At 53.7% G+C, this 17791-nt stretch overlaps 1 protein-coding gene across 5 annotated transcripts; it reads left to right on the top strand.

Moving 5' to 3' along the window:
* Nucleotides 1-1247: 1247 nt before the first annotated feature.
* On the top strand, nt 1248-16650 carry Ccdc102a (coiled-coil domain containing 102A). Of its 5 annotated transcripts, none has more exons than XM_034523021.2 (9): nt 1248-1374; nt 5471-6183; nt 7610-7836; nt 9455-9563; nt 10817-10933; nt 11264-11473; nt 13042-13212; nt 13778-13881; nt 16126-16650. In XM_034523021.2, the coding sequence occupies exons 2-9, from the start codon at nt 5602-5604 to the stop codon at nt 16253-16255; spliced, it is 1650 nt and encodes a 549-aa protein (XP_034378912.1). In that variant the 5' UTR covers nt 1248-1374; nt 5471-5601; the 3' UTR covers nt 16256-16650. The 5 variants fall into 5 exon arrangements, with proteins under 5 accessions (XP_034378912.1, XP_076771791.1, XP_076771792.1 ...); XM_076915676.1 differs by having other exon boundaries at nt 1300-1447; XM_076915677.1 differs by lacking the exon at nt 1248-1374 and adding an exon at nt 1801-1933.
* Nucleotides 16651-17791: the final 1141 nt, after the last annotated feature.

Below are 17791 nucleotides of genomic sequence, written 5' to 3'. Positions count from 1 at the left end.
CTCTGCCTCTGCCTCTGCCTCTGCCTCTGCCTCTGCCTCTGCCTCTGCCTCTGCCTCTGCCTCTGCCTCTGCCTCTGCCTCTGCCTCTGCCTCTGCCTCTGCCTCTGCCTCTGCCTCTGCCTCTGCCGCCTCTGCCTCTGCCTCTGCCTCTGCCTCTGCCTCCTCTGCCTCTGCCTCCTCTGCCTCTGCCTCTGCCTCCTCTGCCTCTGCCTCCTCTGCCTCTGCCTCCTCTGCCTCTGCCTCCTCTGCCTCTGCCTCCTCTGCCTCTGCCTCCTCTGCCTCTGCCTCCTCTGCCTCTGCCTCCTCTGCCTCTGCCTCCTCTGCCTCTGCCTCCTCTGCCTCTGCCTCTGCCTCTGCCTCTGCCTCTGCCTCTGCCTCTGCCTCCCAAATGCTGGGATTAGAGGTCCAAAGTGTTGGGATTAAAGATGTGCACCAGCTAACCCTGGTACTCTTTGTAAAACAAAACAAAAGCAATCTCTTATAGCAAATCAGTAGGAAGAATGCTACTGCTCAACTTCATGAGAAAAAAAAAAAGTCTCCAACACTCAGTATGTGATTCACTCTTCACAAATCACTATGCTCGTGACTATAATTAAAATTAAAACACTCTTAACCAAGAGGTCTGTGATTCATTTATCTTCATAATCTTTATCTTTTCTGGATAATAACCCAACCCAGCCTAGCCGACTACACGTTTTTTTGTGACTTTTGGTCCTATCTGCCAGACAGACCGACCTCGCAGTGGGATGTGATGGGAAGATAGCCTCCTGACCTTCTTTTTCCCAGACAAGACTACAGACACCCTATCCCAAGTTAAGAGATAGTGCTTCAAGGGGTGTGCACAAGAAGGTCAGAGGGTTCTGCCAAGCACCCTCACACCAGAGGGAAAAACTCCACGGTGGGAGTAGGTCCCCATCACACTCCTTTATAGGCCTGAAGTCGCTTTGTACAAATAAGGGAAACTGAGGCCCAGTGAGGACATAAACTCTGACCCAGGTCCAGTTGGTGTCAACGCTGGCACTGGGAGTAATGCAGTTAACCAAAGTGAGGACTTGGTGGAGTTCCACGTGGGTCGTGGTGCCCACTCCAGTTGCGGGGCACCTAGACCCGTGGTTGGCGGGAAAGCCGAGGTCTCGGATCCTGCCTGGGCGACCCCATGCTCGGGTGGGCCAGCGGGGGTCCAGCAGCTTGGCCCCAGCCCGCAGCAGACCGCTCCCCACGCGGGGCCCCCGCCCGCTCCCCCTCCCCTCCCCCAGCAGGAGGAGGAGACTCGGCGGCCCTCCCCCGGCCTCCCGACGGCGGCCGCAGCCAGCCCCGCGCCCGCTCCACCCAGAGCAGCAGCTTGGACATCCGGAATCCTGGCCCCTGCCCGAGGTGAGTGGGGACGGCGGAGCGGGAGGTCATCGCGGCCGGGGACTCGCTGCAGTCACGGAGCCTCTCACGCAAGGCAAGAACTTTGCAGCGACGGACAGGAGCCGGGGCGGCGCCCGCCGCACCCCAAACTTGAGCCCAACTTTTTAGTCCCCTCTTGGAGTTCCCCGGCCCGTCTCCATCCCGGTGAAAGCCTGGTCCCGTGGCGAGACAGTGGGGGAGGGGGCGCCCGTGGAATGCCCGCAGGGCCGGGGGGGGTGGCAGGCGGGGGCGGAATGTGGAACTCTCCCGGGGGACCCAACGTGGTCACCATGGCGAGTGCCGGACGGACGGGTGGCACTAGCCAATCGGAGCACGGTTTTACGCCCAGACCCGTTTGCGCTGCCAATGGAAACCAAGCGGTGGGGTGGGCGGGACCGCGCCTTGCAGGACCGGACCCCCGCACCCCCTCCAGCCGCTAGGGGGAGCGGGCCTGGTGGCCCGCGAAGGGGCTACCAAGTAAGGGACTAAGGCTGCACAGGGCCCTGGAAAGCTGAAAACTTAATTTCGGGAAGGAATGCAGGCAAGTGGGGCAAGGGCTTGATGCTAAGAGAAGGAAGGGGACTCAGCAGCCCACTGCCCTGGTAGTGCCGAGGGGTAGCGCTCTTCCCCATCCCAGGACTTCAGTTTGTGTAAGTGAATGTCCCTTAGTCCGCCCATATTTCTGAGCTTTTGTAGGAGTATGATGGGTTCTTATTGGCACAGTCTGCCCACCTGCTGGAGGTATTAAGAATCTTGTTGGTGCCTCTCAATTCGATACATAGGGAAATTAATGCCCAGAAAGGTCAGGGAATCTGCACACACCACACGGTATGTGCAAAGCTAGGGTTAATGTCTGTTCTATACGAATGTGCGATGCCAAGAGTTGATGAGAGTCCTAGAGCTGGAGTTGGTGCCCACGAAGGCTTCCAACTTTCCCTTATCCAAGCGACGTTTGTTTGGAGGGCCTAGTATCTGAAGATCTACCTAGTAGGCGCCCCCAGGGACATGGTGCCCTTCAGGTAGTCATGACCCAGCCATGAGCTCTGTTCTAGCATAGAAACCCTGGTCTCCTCCCCTCCGTTTCTTTCCTGGAGGTCCAGCAGCTGTAAGCTGGGCTCTCTTAGTATCCATGGTCAGAGGGACAGACAGCCCACAGTCTGCGGGCTGACCAGTCTTGGGCCCTGCATTTATCCAATCAGGCAGTCCCCTTCGTGGTTTCCTGCTGGGCTCTAATCCCTACCCACAGCTAGGCCTGTGGCCCTGGGCTTACCCTGGAGTCCACCTGAAAGATTCTAAGAGGATATGGGAGGATTCTGAGCTGTGGAGGTCCTGGGTCCCCCATTCCCTCAGCTGGTCCCCATCCAGGGCTTAGTATGGCTCATTCCTCTCCGTGGGTACTGAGAAAACCAACCAAACATGGAGGGCAGAATTATAAGTTGATTATCTCCTCCCTCACCCCAATCAGAGAGTTCCTCAGGCAAGAGCTCAGACACCTGACTCTGACCTTGGCCACAGATGGGCTTAGACACCTACCTACCTGTATCAGCACCTGGCTGGAAACTGACTTCCGATTTTTAGGATGACACAACCCTCCCAAACTCTGTCTGGTCACAGGAGGACCCCCTAAGAGGAGCTTTCTCTGTCTTCCATAGCTCAGGGAACATTCACACAGCATCTATTCCTGTTTAGCCCCGTTCAAGTAGCTAGCAAGACCAAGTAGCCTTTGAGAGCTTCAGAAAACGCTCATTCCCTAAAGCGGAGGTTCATAACCTCCCTAATGCTGGGACCCTTTAATACACTTCTCTTGCTGTGGTGACCCCCCAGCCATAAAATTATTTTTGTTACTTCGTAGCTAATTTTGCTACTGTTATGAATCATTATGTAAATATCTGATATACAGGATATTTGATTTGTGATCCCCCAAAGGGGTCGTGGCCCACAGGTTGAGAACCACTGCTCTGGAAGAAGGAGGTCCTGGTGTTTAGGGAAACTAGCTCGAAGTATCCAGAGGTTAGGAGAGTCTTCTCAAGCGAGGGGATGTTGAAGGTTTGTCTTGCAGGATGTGTAGGAGTTTACAGATGTAGAAGGAAAGGGAGACGTTCCCAATGAGTCTGTGAACAAAAGATGGCGTTGGTCACGTCCTATGGGCAGCACTGAATCTGTGGCCTGAAATGAGTGTCCAGGCAAAGCATCCTTGTTTCTGGGAACAGGGAGTGACATAGTCATGGCTAGGGTTCAGGAGCTCTGAGACCTGCAGCTCTGATGCTCAGCTCAGATGCAAGGGTACAGCTCTGCATCCTGCATCCCACCAGCTGCCGTCTTACAAGCTGTAAGTGGCACACATATCCCTGTTGAGTGGAAGGCTGTGCTATGAGAGGCCACTGGCCAGGTATGGCTGGTTGTGCAATGGGACAGGGCATCTCAGACATCTCCTAGTAGTGGCACCTGAATTAGAAGGATGGGCTGCCTGACTTTGGGAAGGATGAAGACAGAAAGGAACTCTCTGGGTCTGTGGGGGCTGCTCCTTGGAGTGTTTTGGCAGCATTGCAGTAAATCGGGAGCCCACCCCCTATAATGTCACAAAACAAGGCACTGAACCTGGGGAGGAAGGAGCAGCTGGGCCCTGCCTATCTATAGCATGAAGCATATTATAGCATAAGTCAGGCCTGTGTGTACTTGGGTTAGCAAAGCTACTTGAGTGTTTCCAAGGCTGTTATGTGAGTAGGGTGGGAATGGGGAGGCGTTGCTAGGCAGTTGGGGGGAGGGGTGGATGCGCCTCACCTCTTCCCCCATGCATGTGCATACCTGTCCTGGGCCTGAGGAGAAAGGCAGAAGGTATTCACAGCCTTCCTGGCCTACTGTTCCTTTCTTTCCCCCTACCCTGCAACCCAGATTGGCCAGGGCTGACTTTGGAGGCCCCAACCTGGAAGCCATTAGGGGCCTGGATAATGTCTGCCCTGCTCCTGTTTCATGGGCTTAGACTTTCTAGAAGGAGCCAGTTGGAGTCCTCTCTAAGCCAAGCAGAGCCCGCTGCCAAGCCTGGCAGCTCCAAGCTGGTGGATATGGCAGCAACCCCCTCTGCCACACGTCTACTGTAGGGCTGTGGAAAGGCCTACCTTCAGGACTGGTACTTGGGCTTCCTGCCAACCCCCACTCCTCTCCCCTGCAGATGCTAGTGCTGTTTCTCTTAGGGCTGTTCTGATGGAACTGGGCCAGGAAAATGGGGAAGGAGGAGTGTGTGTGTTCAGAGTCCTCTTAGGAGTGTATGTTTAGGGGCCCATCAGTGTGCTGGTGCATGTATTCAAGTGTATGTCTATCTACTTGTACAGCTATGTGCCCATAGGTCCATCTCTGACTGTATGTGTCATTTATCCCTGTTTTGTGTGGATGAGATTGCTTGTATGTTCCCAGATGTGTCTGTGTGTGCAGAAATGTCTAGATGCTTGTGGGCGCCAAGGCTACCAAGTCATCACACGGGCCGAGACACTGAGTCAGAGAGACAGACATACTGCCTGTTAGGAACGAGAGCCTGGGTCTATGTGGCTGCCTGGTGACTGTCTACACAAGCATCTTTGGGGTTGAGATATGTATGGTACTGTAAGTAATGAGGGTGGCATGGGCTTGGTGGCATAGCTCAGTGGTAGAGGGCTTGGTGGTAGCTTTGCACGGAAGGGATGGGGAGGCTGAGAGACTTGGAGTCCCACTGATGTTACCTGAATACTCACATGCCCCAAACATGGACTTCTGAAATGTAGAGTCTCTGCTGCGTGCCTGGCCCATAGAATTGTTAATTGTTAACTAAGCGAGGGTCCAGGTGAATTTGAAGCACACGATGATGAAGAACTGCTGGGCTTCCTTACCCTGCCCCCAATCTACAGGTGGAGAGGCAGAATCCCAAAAAGGCCCATTGGCAGCCTTGAAGGTTTGAGGGGCCTTAACTAGACTCCTTGGAATCACCCTGGAACACACCTCCTGCTTCCGCCAGTACTGCCCCCTTCATCCCCTGAGCACGCACAGGGCTGATTCGGGTCACTGTCGGTAGTGGGCATAGCCCAGTAATGGTCCTGTTCTTCCGCAGGTCCGAAGAGGCATCCCAGAGTATCCTAGAGAGCAGTCCATCACACGCAGTGGTATCATGTAGGTCTCTGTCCCACGCGTCGTCCTTGAGCCTAGCCGCAAGTTCACACCCAGGGCTAGCCCAGCCTCACCATGAGCCACGGCCCGAGCCCGCGGCTGGCTGAATCCCCGCAGCTGTCCAAGAGCAGCCTGCTTACCATCCTGGGCAGCCCGTCCCCGGAGCGCATGGGCCCGGCCGACTCGCTGCCACCCACGCCGCCTAGCGGCACGCCGTCCCCGGGACCACCACCCACACTACCCTTGACTGCGCCCGCTCTGCTGGCCGACGGCGACTGGGAGAGCCGCGAGGAGCTGCGGCTGCGGGAGCTGGAGGAGGCGCGCGCGAGAGCCTTGCAGATGGAGAAAACGATGCGCTGGTGGTCGGACTGCACGGCGAACTGGCGCGAGAAGTGGAGCAAGGTGCGCGCCGAGCGCAACCGTGCGCGGGAAGAGGTGCGCCAGCTGCGCCAGCGCCTGGATACGCTCACCAAGGAGTTGGCGGGCGCGCGCCGCGAGCGCCAGGAGGCGCAGGGCGAGTGCGAGGCGCGCGGCCGCGAGCTGGCCCGACTGCGGGGAGCTTGCGGTGCGGCGGACAAGACACACGACGGCCCGGAGCCCGAACGCGAGCACGAGCCGGTGCGCGACGTCGGGGCGGAGAGGCCGCCCGGCAGCCAGGTGCGCCTTGCTACATGGCTTGGAAGAAGGCTGGCATTTGGGCCAGCGTTGCACAGGGGCCCAGATGGGAGGGAGCAGTGAAAAGAGCTAGTAAGGATCTGGTTTCCAGTGAGATGCTGGTCCTGGTGGTAGGAGCTGGGGCAGGTAAAGATCACCTTGCTTTGGAGATAACCCAAGTTCTAGCCGCCGCCGCTGCTCCTGTGCGCGCGCACACACACACACACACACACACACACACACACACCCACACACCACCTTAGAAGTTACCAAAATCAAAGAATCTTCCATGCCAAGCACAGGAGAGATCCATGGACTTGGCTTATTCGTGATACAGCTGACTCCTCATTCTTTAATCCTGAAGGGATGTGGTCCCTGAGCCAGGCTTTTGGGAGGGTGGCAGAAAGACTTTCCCAGAAAAACCATTTCGTTAAGCTGGGACTGAGAGGAAGCATACAAATTAGCCGTGGGAAGTGCCAGAATCCATAATCCACGGTCACTGCAGAAGCCCAGAGGCTGGGAGCCTGCTCAGCCTGGGCAGTGCTGGTAGCTGTCCCCATATCACTCAGGGCCTATAGACACATTATCTTCTTCAGCAGACCCTGAGACACAGGGAGGTTCAGAACTAAGCTCTGTGTTGGTTCCTCCAGCTGCTGGGTTTGTACCCTGGTGGTGAATGCTAACACTATAGTTGGTCAGGATGATGGGTACAAGGGCAGGCCATGAAGGCAAGGTCTCAGCTTTGGTTCCCAGAAGACCAGATCCCAGCAATGGGACTCTTAGCTGCTCCCCTCCTCTCTGGCCTAGCCCTCTCCCTGTGGCCTGGTATTTAGAGACATTTTTCTAGCCTAACTACCAGGGCCTTGCACTCTCTTTGCCCTCTTGTTTGATGGTCATTACAGTCCCAGAGTTCCCAGGGACAATTTAGAGTCCCAGGTCTGCAGTCTGAGGTGTGACCCTCCTTTCTGGTATTTCCATCTGTCCCAGGTGGCAGCCAGAGTGCCTCCTGGGACCATCTGAGGTCAGGAGGATGGGAGGTCAGTCCTCCACAAGTCCTCAGAGCCACCAGTCTCCCTGTGCCCAGGGTTGCCCCTGAATTGGAATCCTAAGCCTTGGTGGGAATTCTTGCTTCACTAGTTCCACTAGTGCACCCAGTGTTTGCATACTTGGGGTGATGCGGGCCCTCCCGCGGAACATTCCAGGATACAGGAAACCCTGGTAGCTGGCAATGTTCTTTCAGGATGTGAAGGGGGAGGCCTAGAGGAGAATGAGGCAAACTGCAAAAGACAAAACCAGGGCCAGGAGGCACTGTATCACCTGCTTCAGGTCACTTAGTAAGCTCTCGTTCCAGAGCAGGGCCTCAGATAGCCATGATGGTTGCCAGAGTGAGGCCCTGGACCAGCCAAGTCCCTTACCTTGGCCCCTACAGGAGCTGGACCTGGTAGAGAGCCTGCTGAAGAGCAGACCAGAGGAGCCAGAGGGCTGCTGGGATGCCTGCAGTGTGGCAGCTGGGGGCCCTCGGACCAGCTCCGGACGCCAGGATCGCAACCGCCTGCCCTGGGAGGACACAGCCAGTACAGAGGAGGATGCCTCCAAGCTGACTGCCCTGCGGCTACGGCTAGATGAATCCCAGAAGGTGCTCCTCAAAGAGCGAGAGTAAGTTCTGGCGGGGGAGTGGGGGGGGGTGGAGCTGGAGCCAGGCACCCCCAGAATCCTAAGTGATAACTCATGAAGGCTGTTGAGGCACAATCTCTGGTTTTACTTACCTCAGGGTGGATTTTTGTTTTGGTCTTTTTGATCATTTTTCTCCCCTCCCCCCTGCAGCCCCCACTACAGGACTGAACCCAGAGCATCGTGCTTGCTAGGGAGGCACTCTGTCTACCATTGAGCTAAATCCAAACCCCACAATCTAAGATTTTAGAACAGTGAACCCACTACAGTCTTTTTTATTTTTAATAAAGATTTTTTAAATTTTATGTGTGTGAGTGGTGTGTGTGTGTGTGTCTGTCCTTTCATCTGTGTATGTATGTGTTTATATCTGTCCATTTTTCTGTCTCTCTGTGTGTGTGTGTGTGTGTGTGTGTGTGTGTACCATGTGAGTGTCTGGCACCCATGGGTATTGGAAAGAGGGTATTTAGAGCCCCTAGAACTGGAATTATGGATGTTTGTAAACTGCTGTTTTGGATGCTGGAAATCAACCCTAGGTCTACCGTAAGAGCAGCAAGTACTTTCATCTCTGGGCCATCTCTCAGTTCCCCATCCTTTTGTTTTTAAAGTAAGGCCTCAATACATGAACCCATGCTGACCTTGAGCTCACTGTGAAGCCTACGGTGACCTCAAGCTTCCTTCTGGTGGTAGAGAGGGTAGCAGGCTCAGGGAAAGCGGGGACAGAGAGGGAGTTAGGAAGTTTAGGGTTGGAGGAGTTGTGTTTGGCACAGCAAAGTAACAATTTGTGAGCAGGTGGGTCTGGGGGTTCCGGAGAAGTGTGGGCGAGAGGTGAAAAGGCAGAGGTCATGAACAAGTGGCCTTGAAAGCTAGGAATCTGAGAATTAGAGGTGTGGATGGGCAAGGAGAAGGTTATGGGGTGGGGTCCCAGTTCTGTCGAGTTCAGAGGCTGGGGTCAGTGAAGAGGAAGGGGAGCCATTTGCCGGGAGAAGGAGCCAAGAGAGGCTGTTTAACAGAAGAGTGCATGACTGGACTGAGACTTAGTGGACAGATGGATTCAGAACATGGAGGTCGTCAGGGATGTTTGGGGAGGGCAACTAGAGGGTCTGACTTGATGACATTCATGAATATTCTACAGCTCTGGTGTCTAGGAAATAAATGTATAGATTATATACTTGTTTCACACATGTGATTTTACTTTAAAAAAAAATCACCTGAGGACTTGGGAAGAGGGGACTAGTTCAGTGGTCAAGTGCTTGCCTATCATGAATAAAGTCCTGGTTCCATGTGACGGGGGAGGAAAGGGAAGAAGGGAGAAAATGTACTTCTGACAGTTGGATTGATGCTTCTGTCATTGCATCTTTGGCTAAGGAAAGCCAAAGGGACCAGGTAGCCAGCAGAAGCTGGCGAGAGGATGACATAGATTCTTCCTGACCACTTCCCCCTGCCCACACATCATCTCGGATTTCTGGCCACAGAACATGGGGGAGCACAGTCTATTGTTTAAATAACAACAACAAAGTCAAGCTAATAACGATCCCTGAAATAATGAAGTCAAAACAAAAGAAGTCTAATAAAGTCTGTGTTCTTGCCTGTCCCCACTCCCCAGGGATAAGCTGGCTCTGAGCAAGAACATTGAGAAGCTGGAGGGGGAGCTTAGCCAATGGAAGATCAAATACGAGGAGTTGAGCAAGACCAAGCAGGAGATGCTCAAGCAAGTAAGCCTGGGGGTGGGGGTGGGGGTGGGGCTTCCTGGTTGGGGGGTGGTGGCTGCACGCTTGGGGATAAGATCTGTGAGCTGTGAAGGCATCAAAACAGCATGAAGGAGATAGGGATGGAGGCCAAGGAGGGCCTCTATAAGATGACATATGAGCAGGGTCTGGCGGGTCACACCTGTAATCCCAGCCCTTGGGAGGCTGAGACAGGAGGATGGCCTTGAGTTCAAGGCCAATTTGGATACCCTGCCTCAACATCTCTCCTCCACTCCCTATATGATGTTTGAATCAAGACCTACAGGGGCTAGATGAAGCCATTCTTGAGCATATAGGGGATTTGGGTGCTCACAGCAGCAGTCCTGGAGTAGGCAGACACCTGAAGGTAGTGTGGCTGAAGAATCCTGTCTGAGGGAGGATCAAGGGGCTAAATTTCAGAGGATTTGTGACAAAAGAAGTGTCAGATGTGACATTTAGTGTGTGTCAAGTAAAACTGAAACCTCTTGGCAGTCAAAGCAGCTATAACCTCAGGGTCTCATCTCAGCCGTGAGGTCCTCTTCTGCCTCTTGTACAGATTGGGTATGGCCGCCAGGGGGCGCAGCCATCCTGGAAAAGCCTTGCAGGATCCTCTGGGTTCACAGAGGTCAAAGACCAGAGACTTGCATTGGAAAATTGCCCAGTCTGGATCTTTCCTGGGAATCACTTCAAGCTCATAAGAGAGTCCCAAAACCCCTGCCGACCTGCTTGAATCTCCCTTCTTCTTTTGGGGTCCGGGAACCTGGCCCCACACTATTCAGACTGCCAACTGTGGTTCCTGGAATGACACTGACGGAGTGCCGATGTGCAGCTGAGCAGAAAATGCTCTCGTGCATGGCTTCCTTCCACAGTATTGTCTTCGAGGCTCACTGTGTGCTTGTGTGGACCAGCAGCTTGGGAGAAGTGCCCACAGCAGTTCTGATATCCGTACATACACACTGGTGTTGAGAGCCATGGGGAAGGCAGACAAGCTCTCTGCCCTCTGGGTGTGCAGTTCTGTGAGCAGTGGGAAGAGGCCAAGTGGATGGGAGGAGCACATGGGAGCACACGGGAGCAAGATGCTGCAGGACTTTGTGAGAGCATAGGAGTTGGGCGCTATCTCAAGGCACCAAGAACTCTCCGAGTGATCAGCCTGCTCTGAGTGCTTCATTACCTTGGCTGGTTCTCACCTCTAGTGCTGCCTCTGGGATATACCATGACCAGGCTGGGTGATGTTCTTGCAGCTCAGCATCCTAAAGGAGACTCACCAGGATGAGTTGGGCCGCATGTCGGAAGACCTGGAAGACGAGCTGGGTGCACGCTCTAGCATGGATCGCAAGATGGCTGAGCTGAGGGGTGAGGTCAGTGGCGGGCAGGATGGAGGGGCAATGCTCAGGGGTTCAATTGAGCAGTCCGTAGGAAAAGGACAGAAGTTCTAGCTGTGCTGTGAGGGGCCGTCCACACCCCGGGGGTCTAGCCTGCAGGAGGCACCCCCTTTCCCACACAAAACCCAGAAGCACCCCCACATCCTGCACACCGTGAAAAAAATAAATAAATAAATAAAAGCCCAGCATAATTATAGCTGCTGCAGCTGGATCTGCTTCCTGGTGCCATTTTTGGCTTCAGAAGGGGGGGGGGTTCATCTAGCTCCTGTCCCCCTGGAATCTCACTGCCTCCCTCCACTGTTGCAGATGGAAAGGCTCCAGGCAGAGAATGCAGCTGAGTGGGGCCGCAGAGAGCGGCTGGAGACGGAGAAGCTGGGCCTGGAACGGGAGAACAAGAAGCTTCGTGCACAGGTTGGAGACCTGGAGGAAGCTCTGGCCCGCAGACGGCGGCAGAATGCCAGTGCCCTGGACAGTGACCTGAGGGCCAGCCAGGCCGCTCTTTTCGAGAAGAACAAGGTGGGACAGGCCATCCAGCTAGTCAGCAAACTATTGTGTGACCTGCCTGTGGATAGCCACAGTATAGGCTAAGCCTCCCTGGTCCCCAAACCAGACATCCAAAAGGCTCCCAAACCCCCAACTTGGAGCATCAACATGATGCCTTAAAAAGAGCACAAAATTTCACACCTATGTGTGGAAGGTACCAATCAAAATGTGAGGGCAGAAAAAATTGCTGAGGAAAATTACCCTCAAGCCTTGGTGACATATGTATTAAACTAGTGGATGCTATGTTTAGACCCTGGGCCTGTCCCCGAGAGACCTCATGAGGTATGTGTGAATGCCCCCCAAAAGTCCAAAAACTGCAGAATCAAGGCTGAAGATAAAGTTTGGTAGGGTACCTGCCAATCGTGCACAAAGCCCTGGATCCCACCCCCAGCACCACATAACGTAGTGTGATGTCTCACACCTAGAGTCCCAGCGCTAGGAAGGTAGACGCAGGAGGATCAGAAGTTCAGAGTCATCCTTGGCTACAGAGAGAATTCAATGCCAGCCTGGGCTACATGAGGCTTTATTATTATTATTATTATTATTATTATTATTATTATTATTATTATTATTAATCAAAATGCTTGAGCCTAGGCACTTCAGATAAAAGATACTCAACCTGTAACTGCATTTATTAAACTCCTATAAGATAAAGCAGTTGATAATTATGGTAGCTCCATATGCTGAACACCTACTGTGTGATGCTGGCAGCAATGAGCAGACAGGTGTGTCTACCTGTTCCATGAATGATGGCTTAAAGGAACGGAGTGCTGCTCTCCATCACATGGTCAGGCTTGGTCCTGAAAAGGCTTCCCTTGGGGAGGCAGCGATTTTGAGCTGAGGTTTGCCGGAGAAGCAGAAGTTAACTGGTGATAAAATGACCATCCAAAGGATGGAGTGAGAACAGGGAAGTCACAGAAGAAATGAGGACTCTGTCTGGGTAGGTGTGACAAGGGGGCCCAGGCAGACGAAGCAGGAGCTGTGGTCGCGGTGTGAGCCAGCAGGGATGAGGTGGGAAGCTGCCAGGTGGCAGGCTGTGGTAGGACACAGGGTGGGAGGCCATTGCAATCCCCAAGGCTGCAAGGAATGCGAGACAGTGAACTCTGCTGGGGTTGGTGGGCTGGACAGGACCAATGAGCCCCTCAATGGGAACAGATACATCCCAGAGTAGGGTGGCTATCTCTTTTCCTGGCTATCTCTTTTGACCTCTGTTCTTCTGTGCTACACTCTTCTGTCTACCTCATTCCCAGAGCCAGAAGTTTAATACCACATGCTTGTCACTAAGACTATATAAACCTCATTGCTTCCCCAAATCCTGACCTGAAGCTCCACAGCCCATTGGACACACTCCTGGCTCATTACAGTTATACATGCAGGTGGAGCCACTGAGTCACACAGCCAGCCTTCTCACCTCACTAGGTAGCACTGCCAGCCCCCCAGTTGATCACCAACCCTTAGCGCTCAGAACATCCCAGCATGTGGGGCATCCCCTCAGAGGAAACACGAGGCCCCATGCAGCCTGAGCCTCCCCACCCCTGCAGGAGCTGGCAGATCTGAAACACGTGCATGGCAAGCTGAAGAAGCAGTTCCAAGAGAAGGTGGCTGAGCTGGCACATGCCAATCGGCGCGTAGAGCAGCACGAGACAGAGGTCAAGAAGCTGCGGCTGCGGGTGGAAGAGCTCAAGAAAGAGCTGGCCCAGGCTGAGGACGAGGCAAGTACCAACAGGCCTGAGAGGAATGGGCCGTATGCTCACCTGTGCTCCTGTATGCTGAGGGCCTGGCACATGAGACAGGAAGTGAGGGCAGCTGGAGAGAAAGGAAAGTGGATGAGCTGAGTGAATGAGCCGGTGAGGTGAAGGGTGGTGTAAATGGTTAGGTAGAAGGCAGGAGGATTCCCTCATGCACAGAGGACTAGATGGACAGATGGATGGAGAGTGGAGTGGGTGAATGAGGTAGAGCAACAGGTGTCCAGTGGATGATGGGTACAAACACAGATTGGTGACTGGGTGGGTCAGTGGACAGGGGAGGAAGGGCATCTGATGAGAAGCAGGTGAGTATGGGTGAAAGGCTATGTGGCTGGGCATTTGGGTGGGTGCTGGGTAGATTGCTGCATGCTGGGTAGATCTGGAGGCTGGTGGCTTGCAAGGACAGAGATCAGAATGGAAGGGGTCCTAGGGCAAAGCCTCAGGCACCAGGGCTGGATCACACAAGATTCCAGAACAGAACAGGCAGCTCTGCCTGAGCTGATCCTCATGTTCTCTGTCCTGCTCACCCCAGCTGGATGAGGCCCACAACCAGGCACGGAAGCTGCAACGGTCACTGGACGAGCAGACAGAACAGAGCGAGAACCTACAGGTGCAGCTGGAACACCTACAGTCCAGGTAGGCAAGGATGCTCTGACGGGGGTGGGGAGAGCTTCCTAAGTACACAGGGCCAGGGCCAGAACCCTCAAGAGAGCTGGAGGGGAAGACCAAGAAGGAAGAACGCTTGGGGTGAGAATCCTGTCCCCTCCAAACAGGAAGGGCCAGGGCCAGGAAGCTGGAGGGGAGTGGCTGCAGGAAGACAGCCCAGCTGTGGGCTCTGGAATTGTCTCCTTCGGGTGGGCGGGCTAGTGGTGGTGTGAGTACATGGAGGGTGGCCAAGGAGGCAGGCTCTGGGCCACCGGCCAAGGAAGCCCGGCTCTGGACAGCAGTGATGTTGGGAGTCCTTGACAAGAAACAGAACCATCCTCCTGGGTCTTGGGGATGGGGAACCCAAGGGACAACAGGAATATGAAAGATTGAAGGGTAGGAAATAGCATAGTGGACAGGCCAAGTCCCTCAGCTATGGCTGGAACCTTCAGCCCCTGAAGGAAGCGAAGAGGTGTTTAGATCCACCCTCGTGGTACACTGCCACCTCTCCTGTCCCCGTCCCACTGTCCCAGCTCTAAATCCTATCTCCTCCATACACTTTCCACTTCCAAGACCACCTGGACGTGGCAAAGAACTCAGGTAGAGCCCTCCAGGGTCATAGCTGGGAAGCCGCAAGAACATAGGGCCAGTGTGGCTACACCCATACCTGCCTTCTAACCTGTGGTTGGAGGGACCTGAGGCCTGCAGCCAGACTTTTGGGGTAGGTGGAAAGGCTGAGTGACCTTAGGACACTGAACCCTCCTGGGTCAGCTCTGCCATCTGTAAAATGGAGATCAGTCACTGTGAAAGTGAAGAGAACTTATTGACTCTTTAAAAAGCACCTGAACCAATAGATGCTGTGACATCACTTGCATGACTGTGGATCTAGCTTAGTAACTTGCAGCAGATATTCCGAGACCCGGATTTGACCCCCAGCACCACATAAACTGAAGAGATAGAGGCAGATCAGAAGTTCAAGGTTGACCTCAGTTACATAAGGGAATTGGAGGCTAGCCTGGGCTTCATGAGAATTGTTTGGACAGAACCTGGACCAACAAATGCTGAGCTACTATTTGCACTAATTGGCCACACCCATTCCCTTTCCTGGGAGGGGACTAAAGTGTGTGCTAGATACTGTGTCAAGAGCCTGCTGGGAGGCAAAGAAGTGGGAGGATCTTTTCCCTCTGGACTGGGAGGACAAGGGAAAGCCCTTTGATGACCTCCCAATAGAGACTGGCCTGGTGGGATCTCTTGGTTATCAGAAATCTGTTTACTGAGCACCTACTTAGTGCTGCTGTGTGCTGAGAGCTTGTGGTTAGGATGGGCTTTGGAGGCAGGCCTCATGGTTGTGTGGCATAATCAATGGGGTCTCGGTTTCCCCATAGCCTAAGTGGCATCTGAAATTTATACAGGGCCTAGGCACGGACCTGAGTCGGGATTATTGCATGCCCAGCTCTGCAAGGTCCAACCCTGTAAATTGTCTCTCTTCCCAACCCCCCACCTCAGCAGGCCACTCACAGAGCCTGGGGCTTTCCTGAAGTCTCAGCCACATTCCTGGGGAGCCATAAACTCCCAAAATGGGCAGCCTGGCTCTGCTCAGCCTCGCCAGCACCTCTGTCGAGGGCGGGCAGGGCCACCCAGGATTGCTGCCTCATTTTAGTTTGTAACTTTTCTTGCTTTAATGTTCCGGGACAGGGCACTAAATCACGGTGCAGTAATGGAGCCGCACTCTCGCCCCTCCCTGCTGCGTTAATAATTCATGCCTTCCAGTAAGATGCACGGAGCTACTGCCTTGTTGGGGGCAGTGTGTTTTTTCCAACCCCTCCTCCTCATATGGCCAAGGTCTGTCTGGCACATTTTGGCTTTGGAAATGATAATGTGAGGGACACTAGGAACGGAGTGTGCCCCGCACCCTACTCCTTGGTTTCTTGCTTCCTTCCCTATGAGGAACCAGACCTGTCTCAGTTTTCTCAGTCCTTCTCTCAGTCCGCTATCCACACCAGAGCTGGCACTGCAACTCAGAGCCCAACCCCCACTGTCTCCTGCCTGAGTGACTTTGGACAAGTCATTTAACTCTCTTGAGCTTCCGTATCTTTGTAAACTGAGGTGACAATTAGCGTTTCCCCATCTGAGCACAGGTACCTCAGGGTATGCTGCAGCTCAGAAGGGCACAGCCACGGCCAGCATAGATGCACCATGATTGCTGCTCTGACCTGTCACCCCACCACCCCTCAGGCTCCGCAGGCAGCAACAAAACGCACCCCTTTTTGGGAAGATTCGTAGTACCCGATTTGGCACCGAGGAAGCTGGAGACGGAGCCAGTGACCTAGATGAGGATGAAGACCTGCAAATCCAGGTGGCCTAGAGCATCCAGGGCGGAACAGGACTGGCCCCGAACCACAGATGTCCAGCTGAGCATCCTCTCAAACCAGACAGCCATCCTTGCTGTCTGTTCCCGCTTGGGTTCCATCCCCCTGCTTCGAACCACTTCCTTCTCTCCCAGGAAGGCAGGAGTTTCACCTACCCACACTCCCTGAAGGGGGAGCCTGTTGTATATGTATATTGTATATGTGCCGAGGGTTCCTTGGGCCCATCCTTGGGCCCATCCGACAGCCCAGCACCCAGATCTTAAGTCCCCGCCTGGATAGGACTTCATGCAGAGATGGGACCTAGTGGTGGAGGCTTGGTGGTCTGGAAGGGGCTATTCATAGTAAGATACCATGAACTCAGAGTTTTGTAATAAATGGACTTCAAGCTCTTGGGGCAGAGTCCTAAAAGTGCAGAAGCCTTGTGGAGGAGGCAAGGTGGGTCGGCATCTGCCTGCACCTAACACTGAACTAGAGTCCAAGATTGTTGAGTGAATGAGTGAGTACCGGGGCAGCTGAGGGATCTGTTGTCCATCTGTCGGGAAATAAGGAAATGTGGTACCCGTCTCATCTGGACATGAAGAGACTTCAGCCCATGGGTTCAAATCTCTGCTCTACCCTTGACTGACTGTGCAACCTCAGGGATATCCATCACCTTCTCTGAGCCTCAGGTTTCCCATCTGGAAGTTAGTATTCTGTGACTCACTGGGTAAAATCACTTGCAACACAAGCCTGACAACCTGGGTTTGAACCACGGAGCCCGAGTAAAGGTGGACAGAGAGAATGAACTCCAGAAAGTCCTATGACCTCCACAGGTGCGCACACACCAGTAATAATAATAATAATCAATTTTGTAAATATAAAACTATGTTACACTTTCTGGAGGTCTACCATGGGCAGGAGGATTTGCCAGCAGGGTGAAGAGCTGATTGTAGCAAGATTAGGAGATTGGTGGAAATTCACTCACAGGAGATAGGAAACCCTCTTCTTTGGTTGTTTATTTGAAGTACAGTCTTTTGTAGCGCTGACTAGCCTGAACCCATACCACAGACTGGCCTTGGAACTTAATCCTCCTCCCTCAATCTCCAAGTACCAGGATGACAGGCATGCCCCAGCACACCCAGATGGCACTTTTAATTTTGACATCTAATTTCCAAATTTAATTAGCAGATTTATAAAGAGTCTGACAGGGATGGCCATTGGAGACACAACAGCAGACAGTTAAATTTATTAAAATTAACCAGGCATTGGTGGTGCAGGCCTTTAATCCCAGTACTCTGGAGGCAGAGGCAGGCAGAGCTCTTGAGTTTAAGGCCAGCCTGTTCTGCAGGGTGAGTTCCAGGACAGCCAGGGCTATATAGAAAACCCTGTCTTGAACACCCCCCCCACACACACACACACACATTTTTTTTTTCTAAAGTCAAGGGGAATCCAGGGATCTTGCTCTCCTGACAGGCTCTGTAGAGGTGAGGATTGCAGGCAGGTGGTAGCTTCCTGTACTCAGGGATGTACAAGAGGCTCAGCTTAGCACAAAG

Source organism: Arvicanthis niloticus, chromosome 18, assembly GCF_011762505.2.
Source record: "Arvicanthis niloticus isolate mArvNil1 chromosome 18, mArvNil1.pat.X, whole genome shotgun sequence".
In the NCBI taxonomy this organism is placed as follows: Eukaryota; Metazoa; Chordata; class Mammalia; order Rodentia; family Muridae; genus Arvicanthis; species Arvicanthis niloticus.
The sequence above is the reverse complement of the archived record's forward strand: the minus strand, read 5'-3'. Positions and strand labels throughout refer to the sequence as shown.

What these genes read in the sequence shown, in the direction of transcription:
- Ccdc102a (XM_034523021.2), top strand. Translation starts at nt 5,602, where the DNA reads ATGAGCCACGGCCCGAGCCCGCGGCTGGCTGAATCCCCGCAGCTGTCC. An exon ending in TGGCTGAGCTGAGGGGTGAG is followed by an intron (nt 10,934 to 11,263) that starts GTCAGTGGCGGG and finishes CCACTGTTGCAG; the next exon opens with ATGGAAAGGCTCCAGGCAGA. An exon ending in CTCTTTTCGAGAAGAACAAG is followed by an intron (nt 11,474 to 13,041) that starts GTGGGACAGGCC and finishes CCACCCCTGCAG; the next exon opens with GAGCTGGCAGATCTGAAACA.